At 37.7% G+C, this 21,167-nt stretch overlaps 1 protein-coding gene across 3 annotated transcripts in view; it reads right to left on the reverse strand.

Moving 5' to 3' along the window:
- Window positions 1-547: 547 nt before the first annotated feature.
- LOC108360218 (leucine-rich repeat-containing protein 70-like) overlaps window positions 548-21,167 on the reverse strand; it is a 49,533-nt gene continuing 28,913 nt past the window's right edge. For all 3 annotated transcript variants that reach the window (XM_017612427.1, XM_017612428.1, XM_017612426.1), the window contains 2 exons: window positions 5,940-8,326; window positions 548-559 (listed from right to left, as the gene is read on the reverse strand). In XM_017612427.1, the coding sequence (XP_017467916.1) occupies window positions 5,940-8,033 (2,094 nt within the window). In that variant the 5' untranslated portion in view covers window positions 8,034-8,326 and the 3' untranslated portion in view covers window positions 548-559. The remainder of the gene's footprint in view (window positions 560-5,939; window positions 8,327-21,167) is intronic.

Below are 21,167 nucleotides of genomic sequence, written 5' to 3' on the forward strand. Positions count from 1 at the left end.
CGTATCGACAAAATGCAAAACCGCGTATGTAAAGTTGTACAAATTATTTTCTAGAGAGTACAAACGCTCATATTTCAAAATGGTTCTCTTTTTATAAAGCAATCGCATTTCCGGATAGTATATTTCAGGACGAATGGATAAGGATTGAGCCAGGAGCTGGTGTGAGCAACAGCAAATGTCAGTTACTCGGATTTGCAGAATGACGATACGCAGTTTTGTACTTTAATCCACGATATGCATTATTTCGGGTTTGAAACGAAAGTGTGCATATGCATAGTATGGGCAGTTTCCGTATGCACAATTTCAGGGTGCCACTTATTGCATATAAGAAATTCATAAATTTCACGGAAAACCTTTATTATATGCATTCTTTCTTTAATGAGGACCACTCTAAATGGAATAATCCTTTATGAGCAAGGACGTCGCACTATGGGACTACAGCGAGGAGGTTCTGTAACCAATTAGCGACAAGTTTCGGATCGATATCGCACTTGTTGACGTAAAAATATTTCAAATCATACGTCAACAAAACCGATACCGATTCGAAAATTGTCGCTAACTGGTTACAGAATCTGCCTACAAAAATGATATCGTCCGATTCATTCTTTGTATTACGGCCTCGAACCGACATATATATATCTTTAATTTGAATCAATATTAAAAGCTCTATTGGCTCCCCTTAACCGTTTTTTCCATATTTTCCATATCGAGAGTATTGGATACTTAAAAGTATTGACTCAGCACATCACTACTGCTGTCCTCTCGACTGTGACGTCAGCAAAACAGCTGATTCTGTCAAATTCACTGAGAGCCGATTAGCGGTATTGCCATCGGCGCCACCTTCTGTATTCTCTCTACCGTGATTGCAGTCATACGACGATCTCGAAATAGTGCCGAAAGTCCCATTAAATCCCGAAATAGTCCCCTAAATCTCAAAAATCCGGATATAAATCCGGAGAATCCCGAAGTTGTCTCGAAAATCCAAAATATCCTCAAAAGTCGCAAAAATCCCGATATTAGCCACGAGAATCCTGAAAACTCCGAAGTAGTGTCGAAAATCCCGAAATAGACTCTAAAGACCCAAAAACCCTGATATTAGTTCCGAGAATCTCGAAAACTCCGAAGTAGTCTCGAAAACCTCGAAACAGGGGCGAAAGTCCCAATAAATCCCCAAATAGTCCCGCAAGTCTCAAAAATCCCGATATTAGTCACGACAATCCTGAAAACTCCGAAGTAGTGTCGAAAATCCTGAAATAGACCCTAAAGTCCCATGAATCCCAATATTAGTTCCGAGAAGCCTTAAAAGTCCCGAGAATTACGAAATAGTTTTAGAGAATCCCGAAATAGTCTTGAAAAGTCTGATTTAGTCCGGAGCATCAATAAAATCCCGAAATAGTTCCCAAATTGATATATGGTAAGTTTAGGTGAGGTGTGATGAGTTTGTATGTGGTGAGTTGATTTGAGGTGAGGTGAAGTGAGCTGTGGTAAAGTAAGTTGAGGTTAGTGTAAGATGAGGAGTTAATACATGCTAGTGCGAGAAGGCAAACCCCAGCACTCGGTGGTACTCTTTCTTATGTCCATTTCTTTTTTATATAACTACACCTTTGTTTTATAAAAAAAATACTGTATGTAGAATTTTCTAAATCTTGTCATCTTTATTTCCGTATTTTTTATTTAATAGGTTAATTATTTTTAATTGTTTCATAGAACAATTAAAAAAAGTAATTGCAATTAAATTAATTGAAATGTGCAATTACAAATTTAATTGCAATTAAAATTTTAATTGCAAATAATTTAACTGCAATGCACAATTAAAATTTTAATTGCAATTCATTTAATTGTAATGTGCAACTAAAAATTTAATTGCAATTGATTTAATTGCAATTACTTTTTTAATCAATTAACGAGATAATTGAAAAATTAATTGAATTACGCCCAACACTGATAGACGGAAGGCACGCTACGAGTGTTTTAGACGTACGCACACTCCGAGGCCCAAACATCGACTCGGACCACTATCTGGTTGCAGCCAAGATACGCACCCGCCTCTGTGCACAAAAAATGTGCGCCCAAATATGCAAGGAAAGCTTAACGTCGAAAAGCTGCAATCACAACAGACAGCTAGCGCTTTCGCTACTCGACTCTCACACCTGGGGCTCTATTCTGCAACTGTGAGTTTTCAAGTGTACACTGAAAATGGTGTGTACTCTCCATTTTGCGATTCAGGAAAAGTGAGAATTAGTTTTAGCTGTCAAAATTGTGTACACTTCCTAATTTTGCGATTCAGCATGTGTGAGAATGAGTTTTAACTGTCAAAATTGTGTACACTTCTCTTCCGAAAAACTCACTGAACTTTAGTCGGTGAGTTTTTGGTTGTGAGTTTTGCACTCGGTGTACACTACATTTTCTCACAATTACAGAATAGAGCTCCTGCTCTCAGAGAGCACTCTTCAACAAACCTACATATGCGAGCAGTGGAACCACATTTCCCGCTCATTAAGTACCGCCGCAGAAGAAGTAGCCGGATTTCAGCGAGCCCGAAACAACAACTGGTACGATGAGGAGTGTCAAGAAGCTGCAGAGAAAAAAGATGCCGCCTACAGGGCCACGCTGCGATCGGGNCGCAAGTCTCAAAAATCCCGATATTAGTCACGACAATCCTGAAAACTCCGAAGTAGTGTCGAAAATCCTGAAATAGACCCTAAAGTCCCATGAATCCCAATATTAGTTCCGAGAAGCCTTAAAAGTCCCGAGAATTACGAAATAGTTTTAGAGAATCCCGAAATAGTCTTGAAAAGTCTGATTTAGTCCGGAGCATCAATAAAATCCCGAAATAGTTCCCAAATTGATATATGGTAAGTTTAGGTGAGGTGTGATGAGTTTGTATGTGGTGAGTTGATTTGAGGTGAGGTGAAGTGAGCTGTGGTAAAGTAAGTTGAGGTTAGTGTAAGATGAGGAGTTAATACATGCTAGTGCGAGAAGGCAAACCCCAGCACTCGGTGGTACTCTTTCTTATGTCCATTTCTTTTTTATATAACTACACCTTTGTTTTATAAAAAAAATACTGTATGTAGAATTTTCTAAATCTTGTCATCTTTATTTCCGTATTTTTTATTTAATAGGTTAATTATTTTTAATTGTTTCATAGAACAATTAAAAAAAGTAATTGCAATTAAATTAATTGAAATGTGCAATTACAAATTTAATTGCAATTAAAATTTTAATTGCAAATAATTTAACTGCAATGCACAATTAAAATTTTAATTGCAATTCATTTAATTGTAATGTGCAACTAAAAATTTAATTGCAATTGATTTAATTGCAATTACTTTTTTAATCAATTAACGAGATAATTGAAAAATTAATTGAATTACGCCCAACACTGATAGACGGAAGGCACGCTACGAGTGTTTTAGACGTACGCACACTCCGAGGCCCAAACATCGACTCGGACCACTATCTGGTTGCAGCCAAGATACGCACCCGCCTCTGTGCACAAAAAATGTGCGCCCAAATATGCAAGGAAAGCTTAACGTCGAAAAGCTGCAATCACAACAGACAGCTAGCGCTTTCGCTACTCGACTCTCACACCTGGGGCTCTATTCTGCAACTGTGAGTTTTCAAGTGTACACTGAAAATGGTGTGTACTCTCCATTTTGCGATTCAGGAAAAGTGAGAATTAGTTTTAGCTGTCAAAATTGTGTACACTTCCTAATTTTGCGATTCAGCATGTGTGAGAATGAGTTTTAACTGTCAAAATTGTGTACACTTCTCTTCCGAAAAACTCACTGAACTTTAGTCGGTGAGTTTTTGGTTGTGAGTTTTGCACTCGGTGTACACTACATTTTCTCACAATTACAGAATAGAGCTCCTGCTCTCAGAGAGCACTCTTCAACAAACCTACATATGCGAGCAGTGGAACCACATTTCCCGCTCATTAAGTACCGCCGCAGAAGAAGTAGCCGGATTTCAGCGAGCCCGAAACAACAACTGGTACGATGAGGAGTGTCAAGAAGCTGCAGAGAAAAAAGATGCCGCCTACAGGGCCACGCTGCGATCGGCTGCAACGCGAGCCATGTGGGACCGTTATAGGAAGCTAAAGAGGGAAGCGAAACATATTAGCCGCAATCAAAAGAGAGAGGCCGAAATACGTGAGTGTGAAGAGCTTTAAATGCTGGCCGACAGGAAAAACTCCCAAAAATTTTACCAGAGGGTAAGGCGATTTACGGAAGGTCTTAAGACCAAGGAACAACAATGGCGACCTTGTGACTGATGTCCGGAACGTACTTAAATTATAGAGGGAACACTTTTCCACTCTTCTGTATGGTAGCGGCGCTGAAAGCTATAGAGAAGACGAGCCCCCAGTCGATGATGATGCAGTCGACGTACCACCACCTGACTATGATGAGGTACGAATAACAATAGCGCGCTTGAAAAACAACAAATCTGCTGGAGCTAACAGCCTGCCAGCTGAGTTATTCAAGTACGGTGGCGAGGAGTTGATATGGTGCGTGTATCAACTCTTATGCAGAATATGGTCAGATCAACATATGTGCGACGAATGGAATTTAAGTGTGCTCTGCCCAATCCACAAGAAAGGCGACCCGGCCATTCGCGCCAACTACCGCGGGATCAGCATTCTAAGCATAGGTTCCAAAATCTTATCTAGCGTATTGTGTGAAAGACTGAAGCCCACCGTCAGTGAACTGATTGTGCCTTATCAGTGTGGCTTTAGACCTGACAAATCCACCATATACCAGGTGTTCACGATACGCCAGTTCTTGGAGAAGACCCGGGGAAAAGGATCGACACCACCTATTTGACGACTTTAAAGCCTAAACTCTAAAGCCGCTTTCCATAGCGGCTAAAAACAGATGCCTATACGCCACGTTGTCTGAGTTTGCCATCCCCTCGTACATGGCATGGCTGACATAGTGCAGCGAATTAAAATACAGCGGCTCCGCTGGATTCGTCATGTTGTTCGAATGGACTCCGACACTACAGCTCTGAACGTATTTCCCTCGGGACCCGCCGGTGGTAGCAGAGGAAGAGGGAGTGGGGCCCCACTGCGATGGAAGTACCAAGTGAAGAAGGGCTTCGCTTCACTTGGCATTTCCCATTGGCTTCAGTTGGCACAGAAGAGAAACGACTGGCGTGCTTTGTTGAACTCGGCCAAAATCACATAGGAGGTTACAGCGCCAAATAAGAAGAAGAAGAAGGTGGAAACACTGCATAGTTCCGTTTCCATTAGCTCACTGATTGTTAGCAAGAATTCTGTGATCTACCTACCCTCATCAGCCTTGATCTCGAACTGTCCCAAATTTCAATCTTCCGCAATGCGGATATTCCAAAGCGCCAGTCATCTAACCTTCCTTTCCTACCCGAATCCAAACCATATTGAAAAATAACAAAATTCATAAAATCATCTTTTCTATACCAATACATTTAAAACACTGCTATTATTACAAAAACACTGCACAATTCAAAATCCTACTTTGAATAAGCTTAAGGCCTGCGCTGCCAAAGCTTAAAATCAGCATTAATTTAGAATTTTAATTGTAAGCTATGTTTTGTAGAAATAAATAAATTCATATGAAAATGCTGTCAAAATATTCAGGTACTCAAATATTATGACAGTTGAGCGGGTACGACACTAAAGAGTTGGTGCACTTCCGCGGGGACACTGTATTAAGAAAATGGATTGTTTTATATTCTATCATTCTTGAGCAAACCATACCCCATTTGGAGGCGAAGTCAAATGGTAAATCCATCCATTTGAGTGGACGCAACAATTGCAGGTTTGTGGAGAAGCTTGGTAAATCACAAAACAAAATTGTGAGCTCAAAATATTTTCTCTATTTTTGCATGTATTAAGTTTGCTCTTAAAAATAGTTTTAATTAAAATAATAGAGAAATCTCTAGCTTACATCAAAACAAACTTACCCGCAAATTTCAACGAGTCTTGGTAGGTGCAAATCGGATTGCTGCGGCCCCAAATTACTATCTCCTCTGACGCTCCCAACACTCACTTTCTGTCGGCTGTCTTGAGGGCTAGCACGCACCCCCGCCGACAACTCTGAGCCACTACCGTTAATATGGTATTGATTTTCGATTTTTCTTCTCGCATAATTCGCTTTTGTGGTCTGGTAGTTGGCATCCCAGTAGTCTTCGGCATCATCGCAATGCGTGGATATATTGCGATAACCCCCATTGCACTTGGAACTGCCACCAATTGGGTTCACAATCGACACACTGGTATCACCGCCATCATCTGAGCCACAACTGAAAGGGGTAGTCGCCGGATGCAGGTAATCATTGTCATTGTTGGAAAATGGACCATCGCCACCACCACCGCTAATACCGCAAAAGTCATCCACCCCATTCGCACCTCCTCCAATTGAACCGCTATCCAAGTCAGGTTTCCGAGTATGCATTACGCGGTTACAATTTCCACCATTCGGTCCATTTCCACTGTTACCGCAGATACGTGAAGTCATTTCAATATTTTCTGTGCGCGCCGATGGCATTGAACTCCACAGTCGCATTTTACGCTTACGTCGGGGCGAACAAAAACAAATTGCGGCGAATGAAGAACCCACCACGAAAAGAAGAGCAATGAGGAAGCAAATCAGCACAATTTGTCCACCCGATGGCGCTTCAGTCGGGCGCCGTATAACAGCCAATGTGACAGATGCTTCCACTTTACCGGCTTTGTTCTCTGCCGCGCAAGTATAAATACCCGCATCCTGCATGTCAGCCGAGAGTATGGTTAGATTTGAAGCATTTCGCAACATGTTTACTATGTATATCTTGCGACCTTGTGTTGCTGCCATAGTAAGAGGACCCGCAGATGGAACACCATATTCCGTTAAGTTCGCTACTACACGATTTTTCACCATCCACCGGACCGATGGCTCTGGAACCCCCTCTACAAAGCAACTCATAGTAATATTGCGCCCTTCTACTCCGTGCGCCGTTGTGTTGGTAGCGATTATTTGTGGCACGCAGGCAAAGTCATCCAGATCAATTTTATCCCAAGTTTTTCCCGCGACTCGCGATGGTGCTAGACATGAGGGTGGTATGTCATATGGAATGTTCTCACGTAGCATCCAAGAGCGTAGTGGTAGCAGTGCGCAGGAACAATTCCATTGATTTCGTGCCAGTTCGATGCCGTGCAAATTTTTGAGCGATGTTATTGTATCTGAGCACACCTCACTCAATTTGTTCCCGTCTAACTTGAGCCACTCCAAGGAGGACTCAAGTCCCGCGAAGGCCATCACCTCAATCGTCGCCAATTTGCAGTCGGACAAATCTAGTCGCACTAGCTGAGACACAAATCCGAAGGCGTCGTCATGCACTATCGAAATGGGATTACCATTGAGTTTGATTTCGCGTAGCTCTGGTATAAATTGAAGTGCCTCAGTGGGAACGCTGCTAAGCAAATTATAGCTCAGATCCAGTTCGATCAGATTAATTAGATTTCGAAAGGCAAAACGCTCAATAGCACGTAACCGACATTTAGCCAGATATACTTTCTGGAGATTAAGTAAGTTCACTGATGCGAAGGTGTCGTGTGGTATGTTGGCGATATCGTTGACAGTTAAGTCTAGAACCTGCGTTCCAGCGTCCAGTGGCACCGGAATATGTGTGAGATTCGCATTAAGGCACAAAACTGATTCTTTGCCGCTCTTCCACTTGCACTCGCACATGCTAGGACAGTCGCCTACCGTAGGATGGGCTAAACTAACGCAGCAAAGCAGCCAAAGTAGTTGCGCAAGCGGGATCGTGAGTATGCTTTGCAGCGACGTTTGCAACGCGGATAGAGGCAGATGAAAACCGATTGACATTTGACGCGTGGGCAGCGGGTGCCCTTGTATTCGACGCACCTTTGCAGCTACCGTTATCTGACGCGAACTACTGTCGGAACAATCGTTGTAATTAGATTGGAAACATTTATGCGGTCGGACTTCAGTCGACGCGTAAGCTTCCTGATCATGATTGCATTGCAATATGGTTTGCTTGTGACGAGCCATTGCATTTCCGGTTACAGCAGGTTAAAATCTTTGCTTTGAAGTGGTGCCACATTGAGGTGACTCCGTAGCGATGCAGGATTGGGTGGCCGAAGCGGTGGTAGGGTTGTTGCCAAACGTGAAAAGGCATTCAATATATGTATTGACTTTTGCTCGCAGGTCTTTTGTCTCTAACATGTGATTTTTCCATTGCTTTGCTTAGTGGTCTGTCTGTGCCTAATATAAAAACAAAAAAGCGTAGACGTGGAACACTTCAACATTTCGAATAGCGGTCACGGTGATAAATGTTGACGGATCTGCAATAGAAGTAAGGAACACGTAGAAACAAATTTTATTTTTTCTGGGTTAAATTCAACAATTTTTATTGAGCTTGAGGCAATTTTTAATGAAAAACTATTGTGGAAACGCATCAATAATTTTGAAAAAAATGGTAGAAGCGATGGCTATTTCGGAAATCACCACATTTCCTCATCAGACTTCTTTCAGTGGGACTCGATCCAACGACCCCACCTGACTCAGCCAGTTGCCTACGCACCGTGCTAGGTTCGCCTTGTAAATTCTTGTTACTTTTTTCCACTTTTTCATTTGTGAAGCCAACTACAATCAAGCGCAGCTATTCCAGTGCCATTTAAACTTGATCATGTGGTTGTTGGTTTTGTTGGTTTTTGTTAATAATCCTATTTTTAGAATGTTTAACTTTTAGGTTTGCTAGTCCTTAAGTTACTTGTTTGAGCTTTAGGCCGTTTTTATTGAAAAACTATTGTGGAAAAGCAACAATAATTGAGTAGTCCACTTGCAAACAGCGTTACAAACATCTATAACAACAAGTAAAATCCAAGTTGTATCTTTTTTATTATCTGAAAATTTGGACAAATAAGAGCCTAATAACATTAAAAAACAAAATCGCAGTATGATAGTTTTTGCAAATTTTATATATAAAAAATTAATATAGCGAGTTTTGAAACAGTAACCTTTACATAGCTAGCTTTTTATAGCTTTTCGCGTTCTCTCTTCCATGAAGATTGGTCTGCTTCTTTTTTACGACGTCTTCCACTAGACACCGCAACTACCACGTTTTCTTGCAGTGTTCTAAGTTCATCAGAAGGTGGAGACTTTTTAACTTGTGTAAATACGTACAATAAATATTGTAGCAACTTTTGAAAGTGTATATATACATACAGTAAGTATTATAGCGACTTTTGCTAGAGTGTCTAACATTTGATGCTATTTTTTTTTTCAGAATATATAAGGATTTTGCACTGTATTGTTAGTGGACATGAAACTACTTTAAATACTAGTATGTTAACCACCAAATACTGGAAATCGAAAACATTTTATATAGAGCACTTTGCAAGTGGACTACTCAATTTTGAAAAAAGGGTAGAAGTGATAGCTATTTCGGAAATCACTACATTTCCTTATCAGACTTCTTCCAGTGGGTGAGTCAGCTAGGGTCGTTGGATCGAGTCCCACTGAAAGCAGTGTGATGAAGAAATGTGGTGATTTCCGAAATAGCTATCACTTCTACCATTTTTTCAAAATGATTGTTGCTTTTCCACAATAGTTTTTCATTAAAAACGGCCTCAAGCTCAATAAAATTTTTTGAATATAATTGTTATAAGGCCATAAAATAACAAAAAACTAATTTTCTGGGATAAGGTATTAATAATGCATGAGTTGGAAATAGGGGAACATATTAAAAAACAAGTAAGAAAGTCTAAGTTCGGGTGGAGCCGAACATTAAATACCTGGCGCAAGTATTAAATATACGTTTTTTCACCTTTCCGAAACCTACCGCTAGATGGTAAGCCGGGGTGTATCAATTTTGAGTAAATTAGCGTCCTTAAATTTCGAAATATTGCAGATTCAAGCATTTCTGAAATTTACCGTTATATGAAAAGCGGCCGCAATTTTAGTCCGATTTCAATAATTTTCAACGTTTTGCTTTTATGTGGCAAGCACAACAAAAATACCGAGTTTGGTACAAATTGATAGAACGGTTACCGATATACATATATGTGGTCATAAGTGGGCGGTGCCACGCCCATTTTCCAAAATTTAACCATAAACGTATTTCTTGGTAAAGAATTGTTGCGAGCATCAATTTTGAATAAGTTAGCTTTAATATTTACTGATTTATCGAAGATTTTGTATTTCTCTAAATTACCGTTATATGGGATGTGGGCGTGGTTATTGTCCGAGTTTTTAAATTTTCGGCCATTCAGTATGCTGTANAATATAATCTCAATCAAAGCTCGTTAGCTGTCAAATTGGTTGTGCTTGTTATTCACACAACTCGAGGAAAAGTTAAACTTCTTCTCTGTGCCACAGTGGTCACTTTTTTCTGCAACACATATTATGCCATTTAAATATATTTTAACTGAATATTTTATTAAAAATACACAGAGAAGATAATTTGCAAAAAACCCTACTGAAAAGGGAAAAAAAATTTTAAACAAAAAAATTTAATACAAAAACTTGAATTGTTTTAACCATAACCGAAAATTTGTTTGTGTAAATATTCATTTGTCAGTGCTGTCAATTGAAATTTCCTCAATTAAATAGGAAAAAAGCAAACAGAGTTGATCACAAATTGAGCCAGATTTCTATCAGTATCACATCGATGTTGAATTTGCGCAACTTTTCTTTTCCCAAATAATGTAAAATAATAAATGAAATCTCGATCGGAGATCACTGAAACGCAGCTAGCAACTGTATAAGCGAAAAGCAATATTGCCACTTTTTCTCATTAAAGCATGTTCGAATCGTGGAAATTTTGGAAGATCACAGGGTTGCTTTTAGCATTTAGATTCTTAATGCAAAAATGGAGTTGCATTTAGGTGAAGAATTTTGTATGGATAAATGAACATTTAGAGTAGCATTTAGAGCTAAATGCGCTTAATGTGCTTTTACGCGTAAGCAAAAACAGCCCATTAGGCGATTCAGTTACATACATACAAATGTAGGTTAGGTAAGAAATTAAACATTAATTTCACTTAATTTTATTCATTTTGCTGATTTAATTTTTTTATTCATTTTCATTTTTAAATCTTTTAATACATGAAATTATCGGGCGTTAAAATATCTTGGAAACACCGCATCAGTTATTGTTTTTGAGCTTATAATTTGAGCATTTCTATTTGTATATATTCCTAAATTTAGTTTTTCTTTTCGGAATATAATCTGTGGTTCATGTAAATGAGAGCGATTTTTGGAGAGTTGTGTAGAGATTGAAGTTGCAGGATTTTACCCGATGCTTTTTTGTTCCGTACGTTTTGCTGTTACACCCTTTTTACTCTCACTTCAGAGAGTGATTTTGCTGTTTGACCCTTTTCCAAGATTTTACACGAAAAGTATTGGATCAGAGCTATTATATCATCCATACATATGCATATTATATATACATATATTCATGTATGTTCATCAGTTATCAACGGTCCCAGTTAAAATGATTTCAGTACTTTTTTAAATTTTCGCCTTGCTTTTTTATCAAAATAGACTACTAAACCTATGCTTAAAACCATCTACGAATATCAAAACCAGGGCATGAATCACGTATGTCGACAATCGTCTGAACGATATCGTGTCGAGATAGTCTTGCTTCATAAAAATTAAAAATTTTTTGATCATTTGTGCGATATCGTCAACTCGATTCCAGGTTTGCTTCACGTAACAGTAACAGTAACACGTAACAGCAACACAAATGCATAAATCAGTGTTTTGACAACATCGTTTTGTCAGTATCGTTTGAACGACTATCGTTTCAAAGTTACGTGATTCATGCCCAGTTGCAACAAATGAGTCCATACATATGTATGTACATACATAGGTACAAAGCCGTATGCATGTGCGGATTTTATATAATCGGAAGTAATAATCATTTGTATCGCATTTCCTCTTTCTATGCATATGCCTAAATGTATGCAACCATTTACAAAAGCAAGCAAACACGGAGTGCTTCTAATGAAAATAAAAATTTTATGCTGAAATACACATTCTAAGCCCTTCAGAATTTTGTGCTAGGATATGTGTTACAGCTTCGCAAATTTTACCCCTACCGAAACCAAAGATGTATACACATCAATAAGTCCTTCCCTTCTAACGTTTTTGGCGCTCAATTGCTATAATCTTTTAGCCCTCTCAAACAACTTCACCTAGAGGTTTTGGTAGCCTTTTCCACTGCAAATGTAATCTAAACAGTGCAGCTGCAATAAGCTGTACATATTAGATATTTTAAAAATGTGATTAAGTGGTATAGCTAAAGTATGTACTTGCCATTAACAGGTCTATTCTGCGCGTTACCGAAGATTTTGTAACCGGGAAATTTTATTACCAAAAATGTTACCAGTTCTTGTCACCGCGATTCTAGCAACGTTGGTAATGCAGTTAAAATATTCAGCGATTCAACTATGAAGAATTGTGCAAATTCTGGCATTGCATATTTCACGGGGCAATACTTTGTTACCAGCTTATGAGAAGGTTACAAAATTTACCGGTTACAAGAGTACACAGAATGCGAAAAGGGTTTAAAAATTGACAGGAACTTTATTTACCGGTTACAAACTTTTTATTACCAGCGCAGAATAGACCTGTTAAAGACAGTTTTGGCCGTGCTGGTAGCAAGAAAAAAGTACGGCAACCATTCGTTTTTTCCACCCAAGAGCCTTTTACTTGTTGTGTAATGTTAGCGCGATTTCTTGCCTTCCTACAGCCAGCGGCTTGACACTTTGCAAAACTTTTGTTTTTTTTTGGTCGTACACTTAGGATAGGGATTGCGGCTGAATTGTATGTAGTTATTAAAGCAATGTACGCACATTTCATAAGGGCAGTTCGAAAGTAGTTATATGTGCTAACTACAGCACAAATTTATTAAGACTACTTCAAATGAGATAAAATAACTCTCTTCTTGGTGTACTTAATAGTACTTGGTCGGGTTTAGTTATTATTAAAAAGACTTGGTAGGATAACCTACTAGCATAGTTGAATATGGCGAAATAAGTAATCAGTTAGTGAAAATCTGCTTTTTATGTGAGCCTTTTAGTTGGGAAAATGTATAATAACAAAACCATTATCTCATAGGTTAATTCTGAGTGGTAAAAAACCATTTGTGTGCCAACAGTTCTGAACGAATGGAGAAAAAATTACAACTGTTCTTTCATCAGGAATATGCGAGCTCTCACATATTTGGTAAAACAAATTATTTTTTATTACTGGAAATATCGAATCGACGGGTAATCCGCCGTACAGTCCTGATTTGGCACAATTATTTGTTTTTGTTCCCGTACATCAAGAATAAACTGCGCGGACAAGGATTTTCATCGGAAAGAAGAAAAAGCTGGTGATACGCTCAAAGCCCACCCAGGGCTGCGAACCACTCCAAAAATCGGTGCAAACTTTTTAGTAACAATTTCTAGGAAACATTTTTTAAATTTTAAGTCGATTTTTGGCAATTTTCCACGTATTTTCTTCCATGTAAAGTATGCTATAGCCTCACCAATAAAATTATTTCAAATCAACGCGATCAAGGCGAAATTAGAAAAATTTTAATAAACTTTTTAAGGCTTGGGCAAATGGTGAGCCTAGCCGAGTAGACAAAAATAAACATCCTCTGGATTTTGAATTTACCCTCAAAATCTGGGCTTAATTCTGAAACCCTAATTTTGGGTAGGCTGGAGTTTACACTAGGCCTTAACTTCATACATATGTACCAGAGCTGTGAAACTGTGAAATCATTTAAAATTTTAATCATGAAATATCTACAAGTAAGATTTCATTCTATTTTCTTTCGTCTGGTAGTGTGGCTTATATTTATACAACCATTAAAAAATAATAATTTATTTCACGCAGCAAGGTGGTAAATACCTGAATGAAAAACTGAGAATGCTGAAGTAAACAGAATTCAATACTGAATTAGCTTCCAGATGAATGAATACTTTGCTATGTGTGCATTCTCTAATTCAGTGCCAATCAAATTTTATACGATAAGAAAAATATGTAGGTTTAGATTGTGGAATAATGAGGTGTATGAACTTTAAAACGATATTGACATAGTGTCGCGTATCAATGCACAGCGGCCGCGCGGGCTAAGCCATGTCCTACGAATGGATGCTTATGCTTGGACTCCTCCACTCATGAAACGCTGCTTGATACATATGAACATATTGTACAAATTTATAATTTTGCTTGTTTAAAAACTGAGTGCAAAATGTTCCAAGACAATTAGTATCTATATTTTTTTTCTTTAAAAGATTGGAAAATATGCAGAACATGAAGTAATCATGCATAACAACCATTGAATGATAGCAGCTTTAATCATTCAGTGTATAGTTTATCCACATACATATAATGTCCTTTTTTAAAATACACATGTGCCCATTTCGGGCGCCCACCCCTTTATGACCAGGTTTTATTTGTAAAAAACGATATTTTCATTTCCCAATACCAGGCAGTCACACAGGTGAAGTAACAAGTTTTCTATTTCTACGTACACAATTGTTTGTATAAATTTTTAAATTTCCAAAATTCTACTTTGTAAAGTTCAAAGGCTTCTACAAAAAAAATTAATTTAAATGTTCTACAAACAAATTTATACGTATAGAAAGCTTGCTACTTGGGAAATAAAAATATCTCTTTGTTCAAATTTTAGTTCGCTACATAAAATTGATCGCAAGTTTTCTTCAAAAAGATGCAGTTGGTTTTAAAAAGCATTGACTGAATATCTAAAGCTGGTACGTACTTTTGGTCATAGGTAATGCTTTACCAAATTGTAGCAGTGGTAGAAAAGCAGAAGCAAAACGACTATTTTCTCCTATAAAGATTTTCTTCTAGGGTCAAGGCATATTTTTTCAGTGTAGTACTGAATGATCAAAACTTTTTGCATTCAACCAACATTTACATGCACGATGATTGCGAGTGCTTTTGTTACATTCACACTCTATACTGAATGGAACTCTACCATTCAATAACACATTACATTTGTTTTTGTTTCAAAATAATTTAAGCCACTCAGGAATGAGTTTTTTTTTATACAACCAAGCAATCAAAATTTTGAAAAGAATGCCAAGTGAATGCAGATCCTACTGATTCAATAATTTTACAGCTCTGATATATACCATGGCGCAATAAACAGGCGAAGTTATAAAACAGCTTTCTCGCTTTAATTTCTGTCATTCGGCTGCCTTATAGTCAAATTTTAAAGGAAATTTTTCAAATAAGGCAATGTCAAAATCTTTCTTCTCGCTTTAATTACTTCACCTGGTATAATTCCGCCATGGATACGTACAAGCATGATTCAAAAAAGAAGGTAGTTTCACTCAATGATTTTTGCCGCCATGTTAGCTATTTGACTTTTGCTGGCATTATGACACCTCTATCAAAATCAAGCTACCAGCCACAAAAAAAAAATATTTTTCAACTGCCTTTGAAAAAATTTCAAACAACAGATTTTAAAACGAAAAGTCAGTAATTTTAATAAAATCAAAAATTAATTGCGCATTTGAAAACTGTAGGAATCTTATAAATTTGTGCAAGGATTCCAGATTGAAATTTTTCAAATTTTCCCGTTTATTAAAAATAAGCCGTTAGAAGCTGGTAAGGTGAAGGAATAAAATCTTCCCGAAGTGCGATTAGTTTGTTCAAAGTAATATACCTATGTATTTCCTCAATTTCAGAGGTTCTTGGAGAAACTCAATCGTATGTAAGTATATTTGCATACATATGTACATTATACTACATATATCACTCCCCACAAAAAAAAAAATCGGTACTGTTTTTCCATTGGAATTATAAAATCTATCTATTCTTATCTATTATGAATGAAAATAGGTTTTCTACAGTTTTTTTTTTTGAAAAAAATCACCTCAGATGGCAAACCAGTTTAAGCATAGAAACCGAAACCTTTTTTAGTGATGCAGTCCAATGTACATACATAGTACATAAATAAAAAAATTGCAGATATTTTATAAAAATCTGCAAATCTTTACGGCCCTGACATGCCTTCCTCTTTTCAGGTTTCCTGAGGTGAATTAATGTAATTCGCTATTTGCATGTTACTACGCAAACCTTCTAAACAAAATTATTGCACATTTTAAAACTCCAAAAATTAACAATTTAGAATTGTCTGAAAGACTAAGAACCATCAAAAACTACAGAAACTCCCATCCCAAAATACCATCAATTATATTTTGTTAATACCAATGTGGTAACGCTGCTTCTAAAATGTACAATTTATGAAACTTCAAAAATGCCTGTAACCGTCAAAAAAGTTTGAAGTGAAACTACCTTCTATTTTTTTATCATGCGTACAAGTATACCTTTGGTAAAAATGACAGTATACAGGAATCCAGAAAGAAAAACAAAAGGTGTAAATATGCTTATTTGACAATTTGTTTGAAATGACAATATCCATATTTGACAATTAATACGTTAACTGATGTGTTTGTGTTAGTTGTTTATTTAAGTTAACCCTCAGATAACACGTGTTTACAAAACATACACATATTTTTTGCAAAACCGCATATGGCATTCTGACTCCTTAATAAATAATCCTAAAAATCGTATAGCAGAGATTTTTGCTAACCAAGTCATAGTAAATAAATAATATAAAAAAAAACTTTTTAATATACAACGCTTTTATAAATGGACTAAAAAGTAGAAAATAATATTTCTCAGTCCCATAGAATTGGTTTTGATAACTTTTGATTTTGAAATTTTAGCAAAAGTCATTATAAACAATCTATGAAATTGAAAATGAAAAACGTGGAGCGCATGCAATACAAAGCATTCGATTTAATTGACAATAGTCAAACTACATAACGTAGACCTAAAATTTCTACAGCGAAAGTAGAACTTTGAAATCGATTTTAAGCGGTCGTTATTCATATACCCACATACATACATACATATATTACTTTTCATATCAANCATGGTTTTCAAGTTATTTTTGTACATTATTTATATTTCCGCATTGGATAGATTGAGATTGAGATTGCTTTGACGGAACTGATTCCGGATGCAATCGCTTACACTTTGGGTTCGGTTTTAAAATGATTCTGCTGTTGGTGGCAAAGACATGTGGCAAGCTAGCTCCCATTGTTTTTTTTTTTTTGACAGTCGTGCGGTACGATGAATACGGAGTCACCACACTTCGCACTCTCGCATAAAAAACAATTATGCGGCATTATTAGTTTTTTCGCTTTCTATATTTATTTTTGGTATAGATCTTTTTCAGTTCACGATTTCAAAAAAATTTAAAATTCAAACTACCAAAAAGGTTAAAAATGTGACAACAAATTTTAAAATTTTAACTAACACACTCAAGCAATTGTCAAATATGGATATGAGAAAAATTAACCCATTGGGAAAATAGGTAAGCACCTTACGAGGTAAGCCATGTTTTCTTTCAGTTTTTAGTACCAAAAGTGTCATCATGGCCTATGTCATCTATTAGTAAAGCGCAAAATGAACACCTCCGACGACACATTACGTTGTCATTTGCAAAATAACGTGCAGCCGAAGTTATTTCCAAGCGCCGAACTACTCCGAGCGACTGCTCTGCATTATGCGTAACTTACTTTGTAAAGCGACTCAGAGGTATGTCTGATACCAAATGTACATTCTTAATTCCTACTTACGTAAGGCGGCCACGTCTTTGTTAAAGTAAAGGAGATTCGGCAGGGAAGTGGTAAGGACCGCTAGGTGAAGGGCAATGCCTTACCAGCAACTTACACTTCACCCGGCTGTCCTTACCACGTCACTGACGAATCTGCCTTACTTTAACAAAGACGTGGCCGCCTTATGTAAGTAGGAGTTTAGAATGTACATTTGTTATCAGACTCTGCAGTACGAAGGAGCGACTACAGGACTGCTGAATCGGTAGCTACCTGATAAACTCCGTCAATTACCGACCGACTAGTTGCAGTGTATTTCATCGATTACTTTTACAAGGCAATATCCTAGGCGGTAGTCACCATCGGCTCTCTCTGCACTACCGGGAGTTACTAAAGTAGTCACTTGCGTGGTTTATGGGCGCCCCCTGTCGTAGTTTTTCGCTATCCCGCTTACGATTGGTTCGACTCTGCACTACCATGTGCACTACAACGGATTAGTAGAGTAGCTACTTACCTAGGAGTCGGTGCGATAGCGGTTCAAAAGTAGCGATTGACTCCAGCAGTACTGGAGGGGACATACTTCTGAGCCGATTTACAAAGTAAGTGACGTGTAATGCAGAGCAGTCGCTCGGAGTAGTTCGGTGCTTGGAAATAACTTCGGCTGCACGTTATTTTGCAACTGCCAACGTAATGTGTCGTCGGAAGTGTACTTTTTGCGCTTTACTAGTAGATGACATTGGCCATGATGACAATTTTGGTACTAAAAACTGATAGAAAACATGGCTTACCTCGTAAGGTGCTTACCTATTTTCCCAGTGGGAAATGTCATTACTTGGCACACTGTCTACACTGTGGTTTGAATGTATTGGTTGACATTTTTTCACAGTTGTCGTTTTCGTTAACCTAAATGAAATCCAATTTCAATATTTTCTTGTAGTGAAAAATATTTTCAAGCACATAAAATAATAACGAGTAAAACAAAATTCCAAGCAAATCAGGCGTGAAGCGTAAGCTATTATGACCGGATGTAGTTCCTACATAAGTCATACCCTGTTCCGAACACAACTGTGAGTGAATAATGGCGGACTGACTTTTGGAAATGTTCCCATCGATTAGGGGTAAAACAAGTATTACTTAGCTTAAAGGTAGAGCTCTCTAATCTTCAAACATACCACTCGTGTAGTGGATACCTCCATAGCTTTTATGAAATATGTACACAAAAACATATCCCCACGATCGAACAAATGCAAGAAATTTGTATGTATTTGTCCAGCCGCTTATTCTCATTTGCAAGAGGATAATGCCCGTTTGTCAACCGTATAAAATGTTTGTACATATCGTTGCTACCATGTCAAACTACCGAATGTGAAAATGGGAACTTTTCAGGAAAGCGAGAAATCTCTTCTAAAAAATGTTGTTGTCATTAGGAAAAGGTGTGGAATTCGACACTTTGTTAAAGCCAATATCCTCTGCTTCTAAGAATACTCGAAATTGAACGATTTTCTAACTTGCGTTTCATTCTAAACGCATGCGCAAGGTAACGTAATTGAAAAGGCATTTTTGCACATTCTATAGTTAGACATGGTAGCGACGATATATGTATACATACCAGAGAGTCCAGATTTGGCGATTTTACGCCAATTTGGCGATGTTTTTTTGGATATTTACGCGTAAAAATTTAGGAAATCGCCCTAATCGAAGAACTTTTGAAACGATTCATCTTCTTCTTCTTTTTTGGCGCTGTAACCGCCTAAGCGATTTTGGCCGAGTTCAGCAAAGCACGCCAGTCGTTTCTCCTCTGTGCCAACTGACGCCAATTGGAAACGCCAAGTGAAGCCAAGTCCTTCTCCACCTGATCATTCCATCGCAGTGGGGGCCTCCCTCTTCCTCTGCTACCACCAGCGGGTTCCGAGTTGAATACTTTCAGAGCTGGAGCGTCGGTGTCCACTCGAACGACATGACCAAGCCAGCGGAGCAGCTGTATTTTAATTCGCTGCACTATGTCCATATCATTGTAAAGCTCATAGAGCTCATCGTTCCATCGTCTGTGGTATTCGCCGTCGCCAACGCGTAAAGGCCCGTAAATCTTCCGCAAAATCTTTCTCTCAAACACTCCAAGAGCCGCCTCATCGGATGTTGGCATTGTCCATGCTTCCGCGCCATTTGAAACGATTACCTAGTCAATTAAATACTTTTAAAAAAGCTTTGATTTTGTCACCTGAAAAGTATGTGAATCACAAGAGGGAGAGTTTCAGGGACCTGCCAATTCACTATTTGACTTTGAAGGAAAGAAATGCAGCGGAAACTGAATATTTAAAGCTTTTAACTTACCCATGGATTAACTTTTCTCAGAACCATTCCATCCGACTCTGAAGAATTTTGGATAATTGCTTACGGAGTGAAAACCGCAACAGGCAATAAAATGTTTGGAAATATTTATATACAAGTAAATTCATACTTTATCCTTTCCGCACTCACATGCTTTGTTGAGCGCGTTTTTTTCCGTAATGAATTCAACAAAAACTAAGATTCGAAATAGGATGAGGTTGGAAAGCCTTAATTCAATAGTTCGAATAAAGTGTTATATGAAGGCTAATAGTTTCTGCTGCAATACGTTTCCAACATCAAACAGTATGTTATCAAGGTTTAATAGCTCAATATATATGACAACAACAAAAATGTAAATCATTCAAAAAGCGGATTGTACGATTAATCATTTAATATGAGTTATAATAAATTAAGTAATTGCGCAGTCCTATTGCAAAATGTGTTGAAACAAATATTTTTAAAAAGTATGCTTATTTTTAGAGAAAATTGTGTGTACATCACTATTATATAAGTGATTTGTGTTATTTATTATTACCCTCTGAAGGTATTATATTCGTTTTTGGTTTTAAAAACTGTATTATGACAAGATATCATTTTTAAAATAAAAGATTTTTTAAATCTATTTCATGAATTTTATTTATAAAAAAATTTGCGATTTTTGGCGATTTTTTTTCAAAAATCGCACGTTTTTTTAAACAATCTGGACACCCTGATACATACTAAAGGCCAGCGCAAGTATATTTGCCGCATTATGTTCAGTAAGTACTCCTTGCATTGTACTCTACTCACAACACATTGTTAAAGCGCAGTTACCCACGGACGTAAAATCGGAGAACGTGTCAGCTGACACGATCTATCTTATGGGATCTGCGTGTTAACAAAAACTTACCACCGCATGACCGTGACGTAGACGTTGGTTCTCTCTCTCCTTCTATCAACACTACGCTACGTACACATTCGTGGGCACATATGTAATACTTCTATATTGGCAGTAAGCTAACTTCTCAATGTGTAAGCATTTCGAAATCAAAGCGAGACAGTCTAGTACGGTTTTTGTCAATGTATTGTGTACTTGAGTGCCGTTTTTATACCCGAGCGCACTTGTGCACAAGGGTATATTAATTTTGTTCACATAACGGTTGTTTGTAACAGCCAAAACGAATCGAGATAGATATAGACAAATGTATACATAAATGATCAG

This window comes from Rhagoletis zephyria, unplaced genomic scaffold (genome assembly GCF_001687245.7).
Source record: "Rhagoletis zephyria isolate East Lansing unplaced genomic scaffold, Rhagoletis_zephyria_1.1 Rzeph_scaffold_00537, whole genome shotgun sequence".
Lineage (NCBI taxonomy): Eukaryota > Metazoa > Arthropoda > Insecta > Diptera > Tephritidae > Rhagoletis > Rhagoletis zephyria.